The following is a 25,138-nucleotide window of genomic DNA, read 5'->3' on the forward strand; positions in this document are numbered from 1 at the left end:
AACCGACAGTGATTCTGAACCTCACCAATTTTTGCAACAGGTGCCAAAACACAGACAAAGACTATCAAATTCCTGGTCACCTTGAAAAAGGGATGACCTGATGAACCTAATAACTTTAAAACAATGAAGCTATGACAAATAACTATGGGTTGTTGAAGTTATCCTAAGACAACTTGAGCTCACCATGTTGACACAGGGACAACTGTGAACAATTTCATTACCAGACATGGAAAATACTCATTTAATGAATAGGAACATTTTTTAAAGGCTCAAGAGGGTAAAATTGAGCAGTGTTTGATACATAGTAAACAATTCAGCTAATGAGTGAACATTACCATTTTTATAACTTACTAAAAAAAGAATATAGATTCTATTTGAATTCACTGACCAAACAATTGAACCTAAAACTCCCAATATTATTATGATGAACATATTGACATGAAGAATACAAAGTGCTTTGCTTTTTAAAAAAAATCACAACAGCAAATTTCCCGACATGGTATCTATAGATTTTTGAAGCATGTGTATTTCAAAATATATGGTGCTATTATATCCAATACAGACCATCCTTTTTCATCCTAGAACCTCCCTACTATGATTTATGAGAGAATTTTCTCTATTTCCCTCTGCTTTACAGTCTTAGAAAATTAATCTTGCTTTGTTTACTCTTTCCACCTTTTTAAAAAAATTTAGAACAAGCAAACAATTTGGGGTAGAGAGAGCGAGTCAGAGGTGACAAGCTTCCTTCTAAAGCCACTGACTATTGTTTAGGAGGCAGGAAATAGCCTGGCTTACTCCATTCATAGGAGAGGTTTCATTCCTTTTTTTTGACATTTACTTGTAAAAGATTGGGTTATCCCTTCTAAAACTGATTACACTTTACATGCTCTAAAAAGGTGATTCAAAGTTACTCAACTTCCTGTGAAGACGTATATGAAGAAAAGTTTTATAACTACAAGCACAGCCAACTACTCTTTCAACAATATCCCTTTTGGTGTGTTCAGTAATAGGAGGATCTTGGATTAGATAACCTCTATTGTCTCTAGCTATATTATTCTGCGATTTAATACATACTTATTGAATGCCTTCAAGTTGCTAGGTGCTGCACATTGGGATGGGCATATCGGAATTAACATGCTGGACATGATCTTGGTCATTAGGCCAGCAAGATAGAGAAGTGAATAAATGCCAGACTGTCAGCAAATTGTAATCAAGTTTTCTACCTTGTGCACTGTTGTATTTTCATGATTTAGTAATGCCAAGCATATTATAAGTGTTCCATCAATAATGTGAAAGGACAAGGGTGAACATGGGGTGCTCTGGGACTTAGACCAACTTAGAGATTTGGTGAAGATTCAACCTACATATTCACTTGCCCTCTGGCCATCATGCCACTGCTGCTAACTATAGCGCTGATCCCGTCTAAAAGTCTAGAGTGGCACTGCTATTCAGTTTTTGAACTCACAGGCCTTATAGAGAGGTTACTGTTTAAGTGAAGGTAAGATTACCTTCATTCAAGAGATAACTACCCCCATATTTGTGTCCATAGTTACTCAATTTAAAGGGCCAGTGACCTAAAGTAAATGAATTTATTGGCAGGGGACAGAAACAGTGGAAAGATCATCCAGCACAAAGAATCTTACACTAAAAATAGGATCATGGTTCTAATTTTAAAACTGATTCAAGTATCCCACAAGGAAATATCCTTCTCTTTTGAAATTGCCAAAAGAGTAGTAAAAAAATTTAGTAAGCACCGAAATTCATATAACATATATACATATGATGATTAGACCTTTTGTTTGCAATTTTCTAGAAGATCCAACCTCTCAGCAGTTGTCCAAGGGGTCTTCCTAAGCAAGAATAATTTGAGTACAGTTTTACCATTGTAATTTATTAATTTGGAGTTTTTAATCAACTCCAACTAAAAGATAGAGTCAATAGTCTACTTTTTCTCTAAAATAAATTGCTATATACTTCATTTTTTAAAACATAATATCCAAAGTAACAGCTACATACATTTTAATATAGTTTTCAATCCCCATGTAGACAGTCACACTTTGGTGCCACTTAAATGAAGAATAACCATTCATCTGTAACATACAGATACAGAAGGCTCTGGATTTTCATTCTAAAGCACTTAATTACCTGCATAAAGACAGAAATAAAATAGAATCCAGGCCAAGTTCATGAGGGCTTGAAATTACTTTTCTTTTTCGAAATGAGCAACAAAGATTCCTCAATGTTGCATGCTGTTGTGTGGCCATATGCCAACTGTAGAAGAAAATGTTAAAAAGAAAAAAAGGGATAAGGAATTAAATACAGATATGTAAGACAAGAAACAAAATCAAAAATTGAAAACTGTAGGCGGTGCTTCCAACCACAAGACAATATAATAAATTTGAAAGGAAAATCTAATCAGCAACAAAGTTAAATCTTCATATTAAATATCTCGATGTGGGCAGCTATGTAATTAAAGGTTATTTTTGAGGATTTTCTGCCTCCAGTCTCCCACAAACTTATGTTCCCAATATTCCTATTTACATAAGTACTCAGCATCACTAAAGGACCACACAGAATCCAGTATTAATTTATGAACCAAACACTGAAAATGAAAAAAAAAAAATTTTTTTACACATAAATATAAATTGCCATTCTCAAGTAATTCAAGTTCAGGACCATAACTTCCAAGCTGGGCAGGAAAGAAAGCATATGAGAGAAGAAAAAGACAATAGATTTAACCTTGAAACAAGGTGACCATATAGTTGTTGAAAGAATTTACTTATTATCAGATAAAGAACTTACAGTATTTATTCCCTCTAGAGATATAAAATGGTGAATCAATCTGCAGTTCAAGATATTTATTTAAACCCAGAGGAGGAGGATATGGCTTTAACTTTTGAAAACCAAAATAGAAAAAAAAAATCAGCTCTAATATAGTTTATCTTTAGACACCAGATTTAACATTAAACAGTTCAAGCTAAATATAATTTCTCAAGTTTTCCTTTCATATAATTCTGTAATTTATATGAATATACTGTATGTAAAATAGGGATTTAAAAACATTTATGTAGCAGGCAATGCTTAATGTTGTACAGATAGCCACTATAATTTACTAAAATACATAATCTACACCAATTCATCTATCCATCCGTCCATGCATCCATTTTATTCTTTATAACCTTTCAGTCTACTGATCTCAGTTATCCTCTGATTGCCCTTGAAAATGTATGTGTCCCCTCAGAAAATACCTGCACATACACAAAGAGAACAACAATAACAAAAAAGAACTCCGACAAAAAAATTTCTTTTATTGCTCATTTCCTTTAAATAACTGGTTATATAAGGAGAGTCTTTGTCTTGTTTTAGGTCTTATCAAACCTCATAAGACTTACCTTGCATATCTTGTAGGCCTTCAAATGAAACTCTTCTTTGAGAAATGGCATTTTTCTTATATAATCGTTCCCTTGCCTACTCTATGACTCAAAATGTCATGAACTAAAATTTATGCTGCTAATATAAAAACAGCCTATACACAAATTCATCCAAACCATGTGAATAGAATGGTAAGTTCAGACCTAACCACAGGGTAAATAGATATTTGGATAGACAGACGGACACACACACATACAGACACACACACACACACACACACACACACACACACAGAAGCTAACAAATAAAATGCTTAAATAAAGGATATTGTCATCTTTTCCACAAACTTATCATGTGGATTTTCTGTTGTGGGGAATTGCTTGATGTCACGTTCCAGACGAACAATTTGTTGTTCCATTGCTGCAAGGTTGCTCTTGAGAATTTGAGCTGAAACTAAAGAACAATGTGCAAAATGTTTAGAATATTTTACCAGGTATTCCACAAAACAACTAAAAGAAAACCATATCAGTTCAAATATTTTTTTAATGTGGAGAATAGTTTCATGAAACCGACTCACATTTTTCTCAATTACTGCTCATAAAATGTCTACTCTCCATGAAAGAAGTGAAAATGTATAATATAATATACCAAATCATCATGTTTAATATGGGAATGTCATTTTATTCAGCCATTAGCTCAAATGAATCCATTTCTATTTAAATTTATTGATGGACTTCCTAATATTTCATTCTTTAAAATCTAATGTGAAGATTAAAGAGAAACTGGAGAACGCAATGGCACCCCACTGCAGTACTCTCGCCTGGAAAATCCTATGGACGGAGGAGCCTGGTAGGCTGCAGTCCATAGGGTCGCTAAGAGTGGGACAGGACTGAGCGACTTCACTTTCACTTTTCACTTTCATGCATTGGAGAAGGAAATGGCAACCCACTCCAGTGTTCTTGCCTGGAGAATCCCAGGGACGGAGGAGCCTGGTGGGCTGCCGTCTATGAGGTCGCACAGAGTCAACACGACTGAAGAGACTTAGCAGCAGCAGCAGCAGCAGAGTTCAAAGAGATCCTATCTATTTAATGCACGTTCTTGGCTATGTAAATGATTTAACCTTAAATTACATAAAAGGATCAAATATTTTTCTTTTGTTGAAAGATCTTGATTTTTATAAACCAATATCTATGGTTGAAATTCCTGAGTTTAGTACTTTTCATAATCAGAGATGTGAAAAATAACTGGTGATGTGAAAAATTTAGAGCAAACCATAGCAAATACATATGCGCATACACACCCACAAAGCTTCAGTGAGCCTGCAAACACAATCATTACCCTTAACATTAATTACCCCTAACATTTTCTGCATTTTTCTTTTTCTCTCCTCATTGACAACCAGTAATTTTAAGTATTATATTCAAAGCGCTCTTAAATACATGCACACTTTCCAGATCTCTCAGGATGCCTTCTTTTCACAGAGCTACCCTTTTTTTTTTTAAAGCTTATACTATTTTACAGATACTCTATTACTCCATGACTGCCAATTATACATGAAGACAATTCTATCAATATCAACAGTATTTGACAGGGTTCTAGTTGAAAAGACAAGGTAAGTATTAAAATTTGATAGGTAGCCTGCGACATTGATTTTTAAATCCAGGTTTCTGAAACACAGTTCTTTTCATTAAAGGACCATGAAACAGAAATAGAATAATATTACAATTCTTTTTTTTTTAAAGTAAATTGCAGTCTCATTCAGAGGCGTATTAGAATTACAATGAATAATTCAAGAGACTGACAAAAATCAACCCCATGGCAAATTTCAGCCAGTCTTCTGATACAAATTCATCATGCTGACATACACACCTATATAACTCAATGAGGAGAAATTGCTTAAATATACTTGGAAGTTCAAGAGAGTGAAAATCAAACACCAACACTAAAGACAAAGTATTTTTTTCCTATTAATCTGTCAGTACAAATAGCTAGGTCCAATTTAGTTCCATTTGTTTAGATCTGACAAACTTGGAGATTATTCCTTATTGGAGAAGTCAAAGAGTTTCGCCCTGTCAAAATTATGCTAACAGCTCGGTAATCATTGCTTGCTTTATTTAAAGGATGAGTTTACTGTGAAGGAAACCATTCTCTCTGAGTTTAAAGCTGAATTTTTCCCCTTCAGTTTTTCCAGGAGATTCTTGCTAATTATTCAAAAGGCTTCTCCATTCCCACTCACTTGATTGAAAAGCTGAAGATATGAAGTTGACAAGTTGTTTATGTCATTTAGGCTACATGGAAGAAAAAAACTCACGGTAACTTTCTGCAATAAACAAAATGTGCCCAGAGGCAAAGTTTATGTCACAATGGTAATTCCAGCAGTAAAAAGGGGATGATCCGAGGACTGTTCTGATTGTTCAATAAAGAAACAGCCTAATCAAGTTGCTATACACACAAATGTATAGATAACTCAAATAACAAGACACATTATTTTTAATCCAGTGAAATTGCTTTTACCCTAAAGTTGAATTCTGAATAAAATAATATTTTCTAGACATCTATCCGCCTCAATTTCACATGTCAAATCCTGAGACCTCTATAAATCCCTCTAGAGCTCTAGTCCAAATTCTCTAACATTTATAGACACTTCTATTTGTTTAAGCGATCTTCCACATATCATTTTTCAAGTGAGTGTTTTTGGGTTTTTTTTTGGTTTTGTGTACATAAACACAGAGTATTTGCTCTAAACTGTCGTGCTACTTAATAGTAAGATCCCTAACTAACACTTTGCTTTTCCCTCAGTACTTATCATATAATGTACCCAATGAATGTTTGTTGAATGAATATGTATATTTCAATGAGTTTTGAATTGGATTTAAATGTATGCCCACTTCTGCAAATGGATGTGTATGTAGAAGTCAGATACAACAGAAGTAATCAGAAGTTAGAATATTAATTATTAAATAAGAATGAAAAGGAAGTAGGAAGTTGAAGTCTATAGAGGAGGCAGGGTTGCAGGAGATGCTTAAACAAAGGGAAAAGTGAAAAACTGAGATAAGCAAGAGAAGTAAGGGACACCTTTTCCTAAGCTTCTCTATCCTCCCCCTCTAATAAACTATTAATATTATGCTTGAACAAAAGAAAATAAAATACCAGAGATGTGAGAATCCAAGAATTTTGGCACACCTGTAAATTTATAGCTGCGTTAAAGGAAAAATACCATTATATAAAATATATCTCCTTAAATTGTTGGAATTATGGTATCTTAGAGTTGGAAGTGACATTAAAGGAGATATGGACCAGCCCCCTCAAGGTTTAAAAGCTCAGATTACACAGCATCATTGTTAGCCTTCTGAAATAGAAACAGACTCACAGACACAGAGAACAGATTTGTGTTTACTAAGGGGGAGAGAGAATGGGGATGGGAAGGACTGGAAGTTTGGGATCAGCAGATGTAAACTATTACACATAGAATGGGTAAGGTAACAATAAGGTCCTACTGTATAGTACAAGGAACTATATTCAATATCCTGTGATAAACCATAATGGAAAATAATATATGTATAACAATCACTTTGCTTCACGGGGCTTTCTAGCTGGCGTTAGTAGAAAAGAACTCCTCTGCCAATGTAGGAGACATAAGAGATGCGAGTTTGATCCCTGGGTCAGGAAGATACCCTGGAGGAGGAAATGGCAACCCACTCCAGTATTCTTGCCTGGAGAATCCATGGACAGAGGAGCCTGGTGGGTTATAGTCCACAGAGTCACAAAGAGTTGGACATGACTGAAGCGACTTAGCATGCATGCATGAATCCACTTTGCTGTACTGCAGAAATTAACACAACATTGTAAATCAACTAAAGTTCAATAAAAATTACTAAATAAAGAAACAGACAGACAATCTCCATTCCCAGAAAACAGAGCCTATGACAAAGCTTGCATGTAACAGCTTTAATGGTGGTGGGGTTTAATCCCAGTAAAACAGGCATGAGGGAAAAGAGAAGAAAGCAAATACAAAAGAGGATGTTACTGAACTGGCTCTACCTTTACAGAAAATACAGCTGCTTGCTTAGTGTCTCAGGTTGTCTCCATCAGGGCCACTTAATGGGTATGTGAACCATGAAGTCACATGGGGCCCCATGCTTAAAGGCGCCCTGTTCTTTGTTTAAGGCTTTATTGTCAGCACTTTGAACTTCATAGTAATTTTTCAAACTAGGCTTTGCAATTTCCTTTTGCACTGGGCCCCCCAATCATGAAGTCAGTCTTGGCCTCTGCTTAAGACAAATAAAGCAACTTCAACTTGAAAGAGTTGGTTAAAGGAGGTGAAAAGTTGACCTGGTGCTCCTTCTCATTTCTTATTCTCTCAATGGTGAAATTCAAGAGATGTGAACTTCCAGGTCTGGCTTAGGAGCAAGACAAGTAGCCCAGGATTGAAGGGAGGGCCTTGGCACAGAAGGCATACCCAGTGAATTTACATAGGATTCATTCTATCCCTGAATGGCTTATTTCCTTTTTGACAGTTGATATAATTTGAAAAACTCTATTTGCTTATAATCAAAATCAGCATACTTGAAGTCTTCTTACCCATTAGTCCTCATTTTGCCTTAAAGCAACATTGCTTAAGTCTACTTCCTATTTTATAGGAAAGATGTCCCTTGCATCTTCTTAATCTGCCAAGGTTACAAACATCCAGTTACTTCAACTAGTCCTCCTAAGGTATAAGAGTTAGTCATCACTTATGCTCCCAAGCAACATTTATTGAGTATTTACTATGTGTTAAATATTATCTCCTGTTCAAAGATCATGGCCCTGTCACGATGAAGGGGCTTGTATAACTCAATGAAGCTATGAGCCATGCCATGCAGAGCCACCAAGGATGGTTATAGTGAAGATTTCTGGAAAAAAAAAAAACAAAAAACAAAAAGCAAAACGTGGTCCACTAGACAAGGAAATTGCAACCCATTCCAGTATTCTTGCTCAGAGAACTCCATGAACAGTAAGAAAAGGCAAAAAGATATAATACCAGAAGATAAGCCCCCCAGGTTGGAAGGTGTCTGATATGCTACTGGCAAAGAGCAGAGGGCAAATACTAATAGCTCCAGAAAGAATGAAGCAGCTGGGCCAAAGTGGAAACAACGGACAGTTGTAGATGGGTCTGGTAGTGAAAGTAAAGTTCAATGCTGTAAAGAACAATACTGTATAGGAACCTGGAAGTTAAGTCCATGAATTAAGGTAAATTGGACATGGTCAAGCAGGAGGTGGCAAGATTGAACATCGACATCTTGAGGAATCAATGAACTAAAATGGACGGGAATGGGAAAATTTAATTCGGATGACCATTATATCTACTACTGCAGGCAAGAATCCTTTAGAAAAAAGAGAGCAGCCCTCATAGTCAACAAAAGAGTACAAAATGCAGTACTCGGGTGCAACCTCAAAAATGACAGAATGATCTCCATTCGTTTACAAGGCAAATCATTCAACATCACAGTAATCCAAGTCTATGTCGCAAGAACTGATGATGAAGAAGCTTAAGTTGACTGTTTCTATAAAGACCTGTAACACCTTCTAGTGAAGTCACTCAGTTGTGTCTGACTCTTTGCAACCCTGTGGACTGTAGCCTACCAGGCTCCTCTGTCCATGGGATTCTTGAGGCAAGAATACTGGAGTGGGATGCCATTTCCTTCTCCGAGGGATCTTCTAGTCCCAGGGATCGAAGCCAGGTCTCCCGTATTGCAGTCAGACACTTTACCCTCTGAGCCACCAGAGAAGCCCAACACCTTCTAGAACTAATACCAAAAAAGGCTTCTTCTCCATCATAGGGTATTGGAATGCAAAAGTAGGAAGTCAAGAGATACCTGGAATAACAGGTAAGCTTGGTCTTGAAGTATAAAATGAAGCAGGACAAAGGCTAACAGAGTTTTGTCAAGAGAACACACTGGTCATGGCAAACACCTTTTTCCAACAACACAAGTGATGACTGCACACATGGATACCACCAGATGGACAATACCAAAATCAGATTAATTATGTCCTTTGCAGCTAAAGATGGAAAAGCACTATACAGTCAGCAAAAACAAGACCTGAAGCTGACTCTGGCTCAGATCATGAGCTCCTTATTGCAAAATTCTGGCTTAAATGGAAGAAAGGAGGGAAAACTACTAGGCCATTCAGGTATGACCTAAATCAAATCCAGTACAATTATACAGTGTAAGTCACGAATAGACTCAAGGGATTAGATCTGACAGAGTACCTGAAGAACAATGGATGGAAGTTCAGGACATTGTACAGAAGGAAGTGACCAAAACCATTCCAAAGAAAACAAAATGCAAGGAGGAAAACTGGTTGTCTGAGGAGGCTTTATAAATAGCTGAGGCAAGACAACAAGTGAAAGGCAAGGGAGAAAGGGAAAGATATGCCCAACTGAATGCAGAGTTCCAGAGAATAGCAAGGAGAGATAAGAAAGAAAGTGAAAGTGAAAGCCACTCAGTCATGTCCAACTCTTTGTGACCCCATGGACTACATAGTCCATGGAATTCTCCAGGCCAGGATACTGGAGTGGGTAGCCTTTCCCTTCTCCAGCGGATCTTCCTGACCTAGGAATTGAACCAGGGTCTCCTGCATTGCAGGCCGATGCTTTACTAACTGAGCTATGAGGGAAGCCCAAGGAGAGATAAGAACACTTCTTAAATGAACAATGCAAAGAAATAGAGGGAAAACAACACAATAAGAAGGACTAGAGATCTCTTCACGAAAATTTGAAATATCAAGGGAACAAGGATGGGCATGATAAAGGACAGAAATGGTAAGGACCTAGACAGCATAATAAAAAGCAGAGACACTACTTTTCCGACAAAGGTCCATCTAGTAAAAGTTATGGTTTCCCCAGTAGTCATGTGTGGATGTGATAGTTGGACTACAAAGAAAGCTGAGCACCAAAGAATTAATGCTCTTGAACTGTGGTGTTGGAGAAGACTTTTGAGAGTCCCTTGGACTGCAAGGAGCTCCAACCAGTCAATCATAAAGGAAATCAGTCCTGAATATTCATTGGAAGGACTGATGCTGAAGCTGAAGCTCTAACACTTTGGCCATTTGATGCAAAGAAAAGATACGCTGGAAAAGACCCCGATGCTGGGAAAGATTGAAGGTGGGAGGAGAAGGGGACAACAGAGGATGAGATGGTTGGATGGCATCACCGACTCGATGTACATGAGTTTGAGCAAGCTTCGGGAGTTTTTGATGGACAGAGAAGCCTGGCTTGCTTCAGTCCATGGGGTCAAAAAGAGTTGGTCATGACCGAGCAAATGAACTGAAGTTTAAAGAACATTTCTGGAAATTAAAATCTGTGCATCCATATTTCTCTTGAGACACTTACAATTTAGTTATTTTGCTTTTCTAGACATGCCTAATACATAAGGGTTTTTTTTAAAGTATTAAAAAGAATTAACATGTGTCTACCTGCCTGACTATTTGCTGTGAATACATTTGCTTCAATCTTAAGAGGAGGCAATATTGATAATATAACCAATTAGGTCCTAGCTTACATTACTTCCAATATGTCTTCAGGGTTTGCACATGCTTTCATGCATGTATGTGAGAGAGAAGTAAATACACACACACACACACACACACATAACATTTATGTAAATAATTATTAAATCTAATTATATATATATATATATATATATATATATATATATTTAATGTAGCTGGTAAGGAGATATAGGGCCACTGGAGTTCCAAGAACATTTAAATACCAGAGTGAGTTAGAAATGCTTCTCTACTATGTAGCTTTTGCCTCAGGGTATATTTTTGTGTTTGTCATTATATTAGTTCACTAATATAAATTAAGGAGTCTTTAATGACAGTGCAAATATTTTCTAGCTGAGTAAATTCCCATTACAGGCATTTTCAGTGACTGACTAGCCAGTCAGCTGGCACTTTAACTTTTTTCTCTCATTTCATTTTTTACATCTGCTACTAAATTACTAAATCTGAATTACAACACTAAAAAATTAAATTATAGCTATCAGGTTTGTTATTATAGCTCTCTTCCTTGTACTCCATAAATAACCTTTTAAGTTCAGTACACTCTCTTGATTTATATGTAGGGAGAAACTTTCCCCCCAAATCTTATTTATTTACTTGCATCAGTTAAAAAATATACATATAGTACTTCTTTTCTGGCTTCAGACAAATATAATGAGAGTGGCCTGATCTTCATTCAAAACATTAGAAATGATAGATTTGCTCCAATTCATAATTTGAAGAAAAGGAAAGTGAAAAGATACATGTTTTAAGTGAGATTTTATATGGAAAGACTATTCAATTACATTGGACATAAGAGAAATGATATGCATTGAAAAAAAAAAATCACAGTACCCTGGTGACATTCTCTAGACCATGGGCAGAATGTGTAATCTTATGTAAATAAAAAAAATTTTTCCAGCAAGTGGAGTAATTTTTTTCTCTGAATTAAAAATTTCTATTAATTTTACCCACTGACAAAATAACTGAGCACTCTTAACATCCTTGCTCTAAGAAAGGCCAAGTAAAAATTTACTCTTGAAAGTTGGTATGTGAATAGGCCCAAGCATGAATATAAGCACCTCGCAATTTTCTCTAACTGAATATATTTAGGTGAAGAATTACTATCAGCTGAGCGGCACAACATTAAAGTGACTCATCTAGAAAGTATACATAAAAAAGAAAAGGACATTACAAGCAGTGCGAACAATAGGCACAGTTGCATTCTTTCTCAAGTACACTTATAAGTTAATAGTTTCATTTTATATGAATGCTATACATGGAAATGAAGTAAATGTGTTTATACAATAACAATAGCAAAGGCTCAGCACTGTGGGCTTTAAAGAAAGTAAGCGAGAAATGGCACCCAAATAAGAAACCCTCTAATTAAAAAAAAAAAAAATCTGTTAGAGAATGAGTCACTCTCAAGGGGTGAGGGGTGGGGAAACTGTTAAAAAGTCATCTTAACAGAAAACGCAATTTAACTAGTGAAAGTAAAAGTGTTAGTCGCTCAGTCGTGTCCGACTCTTTGCTACCCCATGGACTGTAGCCCACCAGGCTCTGTCCATGGAATTCTCCAGGCAAGAATACTGGAATGCGTTGCCATGCCCTTCTCCAGGGGATCTTCACAACCCATGAATTCAACCTGAGTCTCCTGCATTGCAGGCAGATTCTTTACTGTCTGAGCCACCAGGGTCCTTACTAAATGAAATTTAAAAATGTATGTCCTCAGTGTGTGTTCTCAAGAGCCATCCATTGTTTGTCCTCAGAACATGTGCCTTTGGGGATACGATGCAGTTTTGCTCAACTGGATCCATAATATGGCCTGAACTGATGCCGGGAGCAGAGGAACATCCATAACAAAACATGTGAACTACTTTATAAACCATATGCATGTTTAACTAAAAAATAATAATAATAAAAAATACCTAAGTATATTTCACTGTCTGGGTTCATAAATTTGTATAAGATCTCAACCTGCAAACCTCAGCCTAAATGCACTTTTTTTTTAAAGAAGAAACAAATTGAGCCTTCTAACAAAAGGACAAAATGAAACAAAATTTTCCTAATAACTATCAAAGGTATGCTAAAAGGATAAATGGGGTAAAGGAAGAGAGAGAGAAAATTTAAAAACCCTCCGAATTACGATTTGCAGCTCAACAGTCTATACCCTGACCACCAACCCATCAGCACTGGACAGCCAAGCTGCCAGTGAAGCATGAAGTTCTTTTACCTGCTGTCTCTTCTGCAAGGTTATTCTGCCTGCAGCAAATCGTATGTGTGATTTTTTAAATCAAAGGCTAAAAAACAAACTGAAATCTCCTATTCTTGTTGACAGTCTTAGCTCAAGGCCAGGATTGGGATGTACAGATGCAAGCCGAAGCTTCTATAAAGCGATGCTGAATATAGTCTTGTTGGAATAGTTTGTTGTCATTAGGTAGAATCTTTTTCAAAGCTCATTTGTTTTTCTTAGAGGAAAAGATCTTTGACTCACCCACATCTCAAAGTGGAATAATTTTAATGGGTCAAGTTGTGCCTTTACTGACTTGAGGCTGGACTATGCTGAATTGTCATTCCTTGTAGATTTTATGTGAGTGGCTGTAATGTTATTCTCCTTAACAAAAAGCTTGCCAGAACCTTCAGCTACTTTATGACAATCCTATATTAATATTCACCTGTCAAGTCTATGTAGTGCATTCTTCTTTTGCCTTGGAATAAGAACACTAGTGGTAACAGGGATCCTTGTGAAAGGATGCTACTTAATATTACCTATAACGGGAGGACTTAAAATTAGTAAAATTACAGAAAAATATGTAAAATGTAGACTTGTTGACTAAAGGCTAGAAAGGACAAAAGTCTTAAGATATCTGAAATTACAAGTTTGTAAAATTTGGAATTTTGAGCCTATGTTTACATATGCATTTAGTTTTGAGTTATAATGAATATTATGAAAAAGTCAAAGAAAAAATGTGAAAAACAACTATATTCAATATTATCAAAATGCTAATAAACTAGGAGTAAGAAAAGAGCACTTTTTTTCCTCCAAAACAACTATCTGCTTCTTGAAAAAGCATTCACAGACGTTTTCATCTGAGCAATCACTTAATGGCAACTTTACTCCTGGTATACTATATCTTTAATAAGATCTGAAAAGCTTGTATGGATTGAGAAACCGTTTGAACCCTTTCTTCCACATTATATTTGGCAAGAACTAAATACATGTAGATAGTGTCATCATAAAATCATGATGCTATATTAAAAGAATGTTAGTCTTCTTGAGTGTAATTTTTGTGACTGTGACTGAATTACCCACGAACTGTATTCCTGACCTCATCAGGGAAATTACTGGGACTATACTATTTGGCAAAGCTATTTTTGCACTTGACTGGGTTTTCCCAGAGTAAGTTTAGTGCGTGGAGTCCACATATATGTACATATACAAAATTAACAACTTTAACCTCAATTGAATGCAGGTTGTCACGAGGTCAGTGTCAGTACTGAGGTCAAAATATTGGAGTCATTAGAGTCCCTTTCACATTAGTGCTGCTCGGATTGGTAGTTCTGCTTAGGGTTACAGGTCGGATAACAGAGGTTTGGGGAGCATATAGTAAGCTTAGCATTATGTTTTCCTTATTCATTAACTGACTGTGGATACTAATAAGATCAGTATATGCCCACAGACAAGAGATTCACAATGCAAAGTAAACAAATTAGAGGATGTAAGTTCCTTACCACTGAAGTCTGTCCATAAATAAAGCAGGGCTTTATCTGGGTGTTATCATTTCATAAATCTATTATACCTTAAGTGTTTTTGCCTAATAACCTAACAATGAGGAAATGAAGTTTGAGAAGTAGGTGGGGGCTTTGCGGCCATGAAAAGAAGCTTAGGTTTCACCCCAAAGTAATGGGAATGTACTGAAAGGCTTTAAACAGGAGAGGCTGATGAAAATTACACTTTGAAAAAGATTCAATTATGGCAGCTATGTGGCAAATGGAGGGAAGGGGTCAAGAATAGAAAAGGGAGAAGAGTTAAGAAACAGTGATTATGGTCTAGGCAGGAAATGATGGTGACTTGGATTAGGGTGACCAAAGAGGGTTGCATTATATATTATAGACATACCGATGACTAGACTTGGGGTGGGGGATGAAACCTGAATGGTAAAGAGAAAGAATTATTAAGCATGATTCCTGGGTTTCCAGCATGAACAAAGGAAATGGAAACATTAGGAAGGAAATTTGTGGGGAATATTCAAAAGTTTATTTAGCTTTGGACTAACCAAGTCTCAACTGCATGAAGCACACAAGTTGAGATGGCAAATTGGCAGTTGGATATACGGATCTGGAGCTCAGAAGAGAAGTCTGAGCTGGACACAGGAAATAGGGTAGCATTTGCATACAGACACAAATTTCAGTTATACTGTTTCATTATATAATTTAGTCTACAGTTAGCCTTCTGGCTGTATAAATCTAGGTAATAATTCCTGCATCCTTGACTCATTCCAAGTACAAACATTTCTAGATGTTGAGTAAGGTCACTTTCTTCTGGGCTATGCTTGTAATTTATTCCTCTTTTTCTTCTTTCCTCTACTTTGTTGAGTTTCTCTAAACTTTCACAGCTACCATGGATACTTCTATTAAGCCATTTTCCTCCAAAGTCTTGTTATTTTATTTCTCTTGAAACAAACATTGTCAATAACAACCACATAGCTAGCTGTACTTGGAGGTGCGGGGATTACACAAAATCAAAAAGCGCATGCCTTTGAGGCACATAGTCAAGAAAATTTCCTTAAAAGAAGAAGGAGAAATCAGAAAGACTCAGTCGTTTTTCCTTCATAGCACATATAACTGGTACATAAACACTGGCACAAGTGGAAGGGTTAAGGGTGGTTTAGCCAATAAAAGACAAAGTAGGTTTCATCCTTCTCTGGTCCCTCTCTCCCACCAGTTCCATTTGAGGTATTCACAGTAAGCATGTCTTCTTCCTGCCTGTAGCTCTACAATCTTTTAGGGTATACACATTTCTAGCTTTCACTGTTGGTTGTTTTTCTTTGAATGGTCATTGCATATAATTGCAGAGTTTCTTATCAGTAAACTATTCAAGGCCAACAGCAGTGCTTACCTGCATTTTAATCAGAGTGGAACAATATAATTAACACTCTTGAGTGTACTGAGTAGAAAGGGATGCTGCACACATCTTGCTTTAGTTCCCAAGCAACTCTGTTGCTGCCCTGGATGTGATAAAGTCCTGCTTTCATTTTTTTTAAAGGACATTTATTCATCCCTTTATCTTTATTTTAAAAAATTTTTAAACAAATTTCACCTTCCATCAATTTCAAAATGTGCATCACTGTGTCTCCAATTAGTCAGCAAGTTACATTTGCCCTATAATCTCTGGCCTTTAGTGTTTAAAAATAAATGTTTAACAACTATGGTCCTTTTACCCAAATTATTTTGCCAACTTATAAAGGATTTAGAGATCTTCTATGGAGCCCGTAATGGGTAAGAAAACTCAAATAAGAATTCCATGCAAATAGTTGTAACTTTCAACCCTGGACAACTAAAAAATAACATTGATTATATAGACCTCTCAATTTCCCACCAAATCAAAAACACCATTTCAGTATTAAATATGGTTGGATGCTTAAAAAGTTTCAGACTAACATTGCTTAAGCTGTGATCACAGGAAATTATAACCATGACACACAACCAGATGCCATGCTGATAATACATACAGACAAAAGAGATTTAGTCCTGAACATCACATATGTTTTTCCAAAATAGTTTTTCTAGTAGCTCAAACTAGACAAACGTTATAAAACATGTTTCAATATTAAAATATTGTATTCAACTACAATTAATATTAATTTACGGAATGTGGTAAAACACACATAGAAGAGGGCCTAGCACACAGGAGATGCTGATTAGTGTCAGTAGAACTGAAACTGGAATTCGAATGAACAACATCCCACTAAATATCCTACCAACATATCCTACTAAATAGTCCTCCTAGAGACACACTTGCAAATTAGTGAAAAATGGTGTCCTAAAATCTGGTTCCATACCATGCCAGACTTATCCTTTAAAACCTAAAACCTGATTTTGCCACCACGAAGTTCAAAATCTTTTAGTAATCCAGTGGTATGCTAATATTACGGTAGGAAAAACATGGCCTTTGGAGTCAGAGACACCTATTTTGAATTCTTTACCCACTACTTACTATGTGACTTGTACCATGTTGGGCTTCCCTGATAGCTCAGTTGGTAAAGAATCCGCCTGCAATGTGGGAGACCCCGGTCGGATTCCTGGGTCGAGAAGAGCCCCTGGAGAAGGGATAGACTACTCACTCCAGACTGGGCTTCCCTTGGGGCTCAGCTGGTAAAGAATCGGCCTACAGTGCGGGGATCTGAGTTCAATCCCTGGTTTGGGAAGATTCCCTGGAGAAGGGAAAGGCTACCCACTCCAGTATTCTGGCCTGGAGAATTCCATGGACAGCCCATGGGGTCGCAAAGAGTCAGACATGACTGACAGACTTTCCCTTTCACTCACTTCACCTTTATGAACCTTAATTTCCTCATCGGTGAAATGGGGAACACAATGCAAACCTCATAAGGTTGTCATGATGATTATGTGAAATATATACGACAAAGCTTTTATCCTATTAAGTAGCAGATTATAGAATTATAAAGATGTTATTTCTTTTTGTGCTCCTGTCACATACAGGATCAATATGACTTTAAAAAAATGACTTCCACTCCTTCTCTCTCATTTTCATTTAAGATCATTCTTTCACACTTAATGCTACTGAATTGCCATCCTCAACTTCTCTTTCACATTTCCCTCCATTGGTTCATATTTCTCTGCCTAGAATATTTCTGCTACCCTAGACTAATGAACCCCCATTCTTCTTTCAAAAGAATATAAGCCACTTTTAATTTCTTTGTGGAAGTTTTAAGCATAGTTTTTGCTTTTATGACAGTTATTAATGTATAGTTTACAGAGTCAAATCATCCTATAAAACTGCTTATTAAAACAGCACTTGCTGACTTGTCCCCCTCATTTCCCACAACACAGAAGTACTTGCTTTCTTTTAGTTGATTAAAACAACAACAACAAAAAATCACCCTCCATGTTCAGGAAAAAAAGTCAGTGTTACTACTTATTTTATTGTTTTTCCTTTGCAGCTTTATTGAGATATAATTGAGCTATAACACTGTATAACTGTTATAACGATTATTTCCCAAAGTAACACAGAGGGGTCCAAATCAAATTCTCCGGTATTTTACTACCTCCAGTATTATATCTCTACCATATACTTCCTTTCTGACTTTTCTAAAGATCTAATGTGGTGGTTTAGTTGCTAAGTCACGTCTGACTCTTGCAACCCCATGGAATGTAGCCCGCCAGGCTCCTCTGTCCATGGGATTTTCTAGTGAGTTGCCATTTCCTTCTCCAAAAGATATAATAATTGACCAAAAAGTATCCTATAAGACTTATGTATTTGCAGTTAACTTGGGCTTAAAAATGATAACCCTAATACATATTAGGGAACAGCTAATTTACACATCCAAGTGTTACACATACCTGCACACACATATATTCATTTTATTCTCATAACCACCCTATGAGATATATCCTGCTATTATCCTTATTTACATATAAGAAATCTGAGGCAAAAAGAGACTAACTCCCTCACGGTTATATACGTTTTAAGTGGCAGAGATAGTCTGTGAATTTATATAGTATAGACTGTACAATTTTGTAACGAGGTTAAAACAAGTATGTACAAGGATGCATAAATTGATGAGAGGTACCAGTCAAATTACAATGCTTTGAAAAATGAATAGGCACAGACATAGCAAACAAACTTATGGTTACTAAAGGGAGAAGGGAGGGGAATAACTTAGGAGTTTGGGATTAACATATACACCCTACTATACAAAAATGGGTAAACAACAAGGTCATATTATATAGCATAGGGAACTATATTGAATATCTTGTAAGAACCTCTAATGGAAAACAATCTGAAAAAGAATATATACATGTATAACGGAATCAATTTGCTATATATTAGAAACCAACACAATATTGTAAACGAACTACACTTCAATTTAAAAAAAGAGTGAGCAGGAAGTAAGAAAATTTGGAAGGAGAGGGAGGATGCTGTACTCCTTGAGACATGTGACTATTAATGAAAGGGGTAGCTTAGTTTCCACCTTGTCAGTCAAGGAAAAAAGGTGATCGATCTTCTGGACATCCAGAGGATTTACTTGGGGGCTTGAGAACAAACACAGTTTTGAACTGATGTTGTGGGAGAACAAGGGAGGATGTGAGTTTAAGTGTAAAGGGATCATGACTCCATCAGGAGCCTAAGGTTAGAAATTATGGGATAGAACATCTCATCGAGTGGACTGTGTGATTTTGTCATCTATACAGGACTTGAAATTGAAATACAGCAACAGGAACAGCCAGGTGTGAATTACAGAAGGCTGAAGGAGGGAGGCTTGAGAGAAAGTGTGGGATTCCACAGTGCCAGCAGCATGGGCTAGAAATGTCCAGGTCAGGTGATGTGGTGAGTGCAGCTAGAGGGGAACTGATAGGTTGGAAGAAAAGGGAGAGGCTAAGGAAGGGTGAAGGTGCAGTCATAATGAGGCCACAAGAAAGGCTTGAGAGGTGAGGGCTGTGTGAGGATGACTGTGGGAATGAAAGAAACATTTCAAAATGGAGAATCCTGGAGGAAGCCCTATTCTACATAATGAAAAAGTCTTGTTTCCATGCATTCAGAGGAGCTGAGTGAAAGTCACTCAATCGTGTCCGACTCTTTGCGACCCCATGGACTGTCCATGGAATTCTCCAGGCCAGAATACTGGAGTGGGTAGCATTTCCCTCCTCCAGGGGATGAAAGTTGCTCAGAGGAGCTTAAGTGGAGAGAAAAATTCATGTGGATGGAATCCAGGCCAAGGAACTCTGGGGCCAAGTGGCAGAATGGGACACATTTTCAATGGTGGAGTCATCGATGTTCATCTTTTATTTTCCATTAAAGAGACATATTTATTTCTTGGTTTTTGTATTACTTTTGTAGTTTTGTAATTTCCTTTCTTGGAGGATGTTTTTGCTTTGTTTCTTGTTTTGATGGAGTGTTATATTTAGAAGAGAGTAGGAGAAGAAGTCTGAGGAAGAGGGTATGATTAGCATAAGGTGAAAATCAGAGCAATATTTTATTATCTCTCCAGGGGAATGCAGATTAACAAAAACCGTGTTTTGGTTCCTGGGATGACATGCACACAAACATCTTGAATGATTTTGTTTCCCATATTTTCAAAGTAGATAATATAAAAATAATTGGTAATTCTTTCAAAATGAGAATGGAGTGTTACTGTAAAAATGTTTTTTAGTTATTTAAACTACATTGAATTCAGAGTTACACAGATACACTGGGATATTTTTAACGTGGTGCTATAAACTTGAAGGCTTTTTCTTTTTTAAACATTTTTATAACGTGTCATTGAGCTACAGTGAATTATTCTTAATTATATACATACTGTTTACTTGCCATATTTATTTTTAAATGGCCACAGTTTTCAGACATAAATACATAATAGTAAAAAACAAAACAAAAAAAAAACCCAGTACATCCAGATGTTAAGAGATGTTAAATGAACTATTCCCTGAGTGCAATCCACACATGTTTTGTAAGCCAATTAACGCTTCTGGGCCCTTGGTCGGTACCAATAAGAAACCTTTAAGAGAAATTTACTCAATAAGCCTGAGAGAATATGCCTCTAAATTTATCCCCAAAAGTCCAGTTAACATTCACTTTTGACCTCTGACCCAATGTATGAAATACTGCCTAAATGGATTTTTTCTCAGTAAAACATAGTGAATTCATAATGTACCTTTAGGATTTGCTTTGATAGTATTCTAAAATGTCACTTACAGGAGTCTTTAGGGAAGGTATAATAAATATGGGGCAGTCAGCAGGATAACAATAAAAAGAAAGTAACAAACCTGGTCTTAGAAGACAGGAATCTCACTTACTTTCCATACAAATTTGCACAAGACACTTAAACCTCTTTGAGCCTCTGTTTTCTCACTTGTAAAACAGGAATAATACCACCTGCCTTGCTGACCTCATAGGGTGGTTATAAAGACACAAATGAGTTATGAAAACTTTTCCTACACTGTGCTCATGTCATAAAAAACCTTGACTTGGTGGTATTAGAGATGTTGCTATAGGGAAATTGTAGTTTTGTAATTTTCTACACGATGGAGATAAAACAGCCTCCAAACTCTTTCTCGTTAAGTTTCCATGTATAAAGGTAGTATTCAGAAAGCAAGGCACAGTAAAATGGGATATAGTTTTCATAGGAAAAGATTTCAGGAAAGCCTCTATTCTGTAACACAGATACTTGTATTCATTACAATTCTATCTACTCATAAAACAGTTAATTTTAGGCCCGAAGTATATGATATAAAATTTCTAGGTAACTGGAAAAATTATTTGAGGTCAATACTACAATGTTGATTCAATTCCAAATACAAATTCTCTTTCATTCTATAGAGCAATACAACTTTTCTTACCAAACTGTTTCATTTGCTGCCTTCTATGCTTTGTTCTATATCTGAATAGAAGCATTCCCAAGACCCTCTGCTCTTTCCTCTATATAAACTCTTTATTTTAAGGCATTGCCTTCACATCAAGGACTTCTCCTGTGGCTCAGCTGGTAAAGAATCTGCCTACAATGCAGGAGATCTGAGTTCGATAGATCCCCTGGAGAAGGGAAAGGTTACCCACTCCAGTATTCTGGCCTGGAGAATTCCATGGACTGTACAGTCCATGGTGTCGCAAAGAGTCAGACACGATTGAGTGACTTTTACTTTTTCACATCAAGGCTTTTAATATTATATAAAATCTGAGGACTCTCAAATCTCTATATGTAAGTCCTTTCCTTCTAATTGAGGAGCAGTCTTCTCTTCTCTCATACCAACTAAACACAGCCCATTGGGTGATCCATGTTCTAACAAGCAACATATTCAAACCAGGGCAACCACTTTGCTCTAGAAACCAAAATCTATTTCTGATTTCTTGTTTGCCCCAAAGGTATGTATCACCATTCTTTCAGCTGTCATTTCTTAAAACCACAGAGTTAGATTTTATTTTTTATCCTTTTTATTAACCACATCCAGCCAGTCACCAGTTCTCATCGATCATTATTTTTCAAAATGACTTTTAGCATCTATCTTTGCCTTTCCATGGCAACTGCCACTTTTTTGAGACTCGCATCACCCAAAGGTTAGACTACTACAGCTGTCTCCATGCTTTCAATCCATCTCACAAATGCCTCAAGGGGCAAATATGTTCTTCTTAGAACACAAATGTCACCATATTACTCCTTGATTCTATGAGTTAAAATTAAAACCTTTAATTACATTTGAAGTCCTGAAAGCTACGAGAGGTTACCAAATGCAATTAGAAACTAATGAATATGACTAATATCCCGAACACGAATCAACAGGTCTCTAGAATCCAGTGAATTAAAGTAATACAAATTAATAGAAGATTACCATGCTATCTTAAAGATAAAAAAGAGTCACAGTCTCCATGGTGGACATAAAATGAAACAGCTTCTGTAAACTTCATACACCAGCCTTATTGTCTCTGAGAATTAAAAATGCACTAGTGTCGTTTTGATAAACACGTGAACTCTGCTACATATAGATGGACAATGTTGGATGCATGCTATGCTGCTTTTCTCTCTGCAGCATGTGTTATAAGCTGTGACTTAAATAAATTATTTAAATATGCAAATCACATTTCATGTAAAGATCTCTCACTGATCTAGCAAATACCTGTTCACAGCTGCATTTTTAGCACGATGTACAGAGAGAAATCTCATTTTGCCAAGATAATCTTGTTTTATTGCATTTCTACAGTTTCCTCTTTGCAAATTGTTACTAGTGTCACCCTTTAATGAGTAGCGAGGTACAGGGATTCTAATTTTATTTGAGGTTTTATTCATTTAGGGGGAAAAAGTTCTCCCTATTACTTTTCAGAAATAGAAAAACTATGTCTTATTTACATAATTGTAACCCACTCATTTTCTTTTCTCCATTAGCAGAATATTGCTGCCTAATAAAGGGTATGATCTTAGAAAGAAAAAAGTGATCATACACTAATAAGTAGTACTAGAACAACAAGCAAAGTTGGAAAATACTTTTTTTTTTCACTTATCTCACTAGGCATTAAAAAGCAGAGACATTACTTTGTCAGCAAAGGTCCATCTAATCAAGGCTATGGTTTTTCCAGTAGTCATGTATGGATGTGAGAGTTGGACTATAAAGAAAGCTGAGCACCGAAGAATTGATGCTTTTGAACTGTGGTGTTGGAGAAGACTCTTCAGAGTCCCTCGGACTGCAAGGAGATCCAACCAGTCCATCCTAAAGGAGATCAGCCCTGGGTGTTCATTGGAAGGACTGATGTTGAAGCTGAAACTCCAATATTTTGGCCACCTGATGAGAAGAGCTGACTCATTTGAAAAGACCCTGATGCTGGGAAAGATTGAGGGCAGGAAGAGAAGGGGATGGGAGAGGATGAGATGGTTGAATAGCATCACCGACTCAATGGACATGAGTTTGGGTAAACTCTGAGAGTTGGTGATGGACAGGGAGGCCTAGTGTGCTGTGGTTCATGGGGTCGCAAAGAGTCGGACACAACTGAGCAAATGAACTGAACTGAACTGAACTAGACATCAACAGAATTCATTTTCTACATGAATTCTATTCTCAAAAAAAAAATAGTATTTTCAAATTTTCCACCATAAACCGAGAATCTAGCATATGACCCCAATCAATTTAGAACTCATGCCCTCATAGTATTTGCAGTCAAAAGTTTAAATATTAGGCAGGAAAATTATCATTTTCCCCCTAAGATTTGCTCCAGGTACTTGCTGAATTTTCTAACGTAAATTTGGGGGAGGGCAAAACTTAATAACACAAATAGTTTAAAGTCTTAAACACATTTGTCTAGGAATAACTTGGACGTTCAAAACTGGATCTCAATTTTGTAGGCAGTTTCATGTAACTATGCCTTATATTCACTACAATGAATGTCGCAAATGGGTTTGACTTTTTGATTATTGCTTCTTATGTGTTCTAAGAAGAATCTTGCTTTGTTTTAGTATTTACTATTGCATATAAGTTTGACTTTGCAAGAGTTGAAATAAACTAAAAACTGATTGAAATGTCTTTTATTTTATTTTTTTTTATAAATTTATTTAAATGTCTTTTAAAATTTACTCTGTCAACCTGATTAAATTCTTTGCCACCATTTTACCAGGGAAATTATATTCCTGTCATCTTGAAGGTTAGGGATACTTTTCATTCTTCTCACTGGGCCTAACACGATGCATTGTACATAGTATGACTAAATAAATTGGGTGAAATGAAATGGGTGAAATGAAAAGTCATGTTATTATCCAATAGCCTAAACATTGGTCAACTAAGAATAAACTAACCAAGTCCTAAATCATAATGAATGGAATGGGGAAATACCTTTATGTTATTCATGTATCACACAGCTTCAATGATTTCATAAGTCATAACTGTGCTCAGAACACTTCAGTGCCATAAATAGCTCAGGTATTTTGTTAATGCTGATCATATTACATGAATGCATAAATGTGATATATTTTCTATATGTCTTCCCTGGTGGCTCAGATGGTAAAGCATCTGCCTACAGTGCAGGAGACCTGGGTTTGATCCCTGGGTCGAGAAGATCCCCTGGAGAAGGAAATGGCAACCCATTCCAGTGTTATTGCCTAGAGAATCCCATGGACAGAGGAGCCTGGTGGGCTACAGTCCACGGGGTCGCAAAGAGTCAGACATGACTTACTGACTAAACAAACATGGCATACTTATACATATTAAATGTGACTATTGGAAACAAACACACACATATACATACATATATATATCTACACATATATGTATGTATGCATGCCTACCGATTAATGTCCCCAAGGGAATTTTGAATATAAATACAATGGTTTAACTGGATGAAACTGCCATTCATGGGCCAGTATCTCCATGTCAATGTTTAGATGATGGAACATGTTCTAATTTCATCCTAAGAAGCAGAATTCTTTTGACTTCACTGACCACCTGAATATTTGAATTTCATGCTTTTAAAGAAACATTCATTCTTCACCCATCAGAAACAAGTCTTGGTATGCTTTCAATTATATTA

The 25,138-nt window shown here is 36.5% G+C and overlaps 1 protein-coding gene across 15 annotated transcripts in view; it reads right to left on the reverse strand.

Annotated features, from left to right (window-relative positions):
- DIAPH2 (diaphanous related formin 2) overlaps positions 1–25,138 on the reverse strand; it is a 952,992-nt gene that overhangs the window by 329,682 nt on the left and 598,172 nt on the right. For 5 of the 15 annotated variants that reach the window (XM_081565339.1, XM_081565337.1, XM_081565334.1 and 2 more), the window contains one exon: positions 3,686–3,825. In XM_081565339.1, the coding sequence (XP_081421465.1) occupies positions 3,686–3,825 (140 nt within the window). Of the gene's footprint in view, positions 1–2,204; positions 3,826–25,138 lie in introns of those variants that run through there. The other 10 variants (XM_081565331.1, XM_081565328.1, XM_081565327.1 and 7 more) reach the window with 3 other exon arrangements.

Source organism: Giraffa tippelskirchi, chromosome X (genome assembly GCF_054371585.1).
Source record: "Giraffa tippelskirchi isolate mGirTip1 chromosome X, T2T-mGirTip1v1.2.pri, whole genome shotgun sequence".
In the NCBI taxonomy this organism is placed as follows: domain Eukaryota; kingdom Metazoa; phylum Chordata; class Mammalia; order Artiodactyla; family Giraffidae; genus Giraffa; species Giraffa tippelskirchi.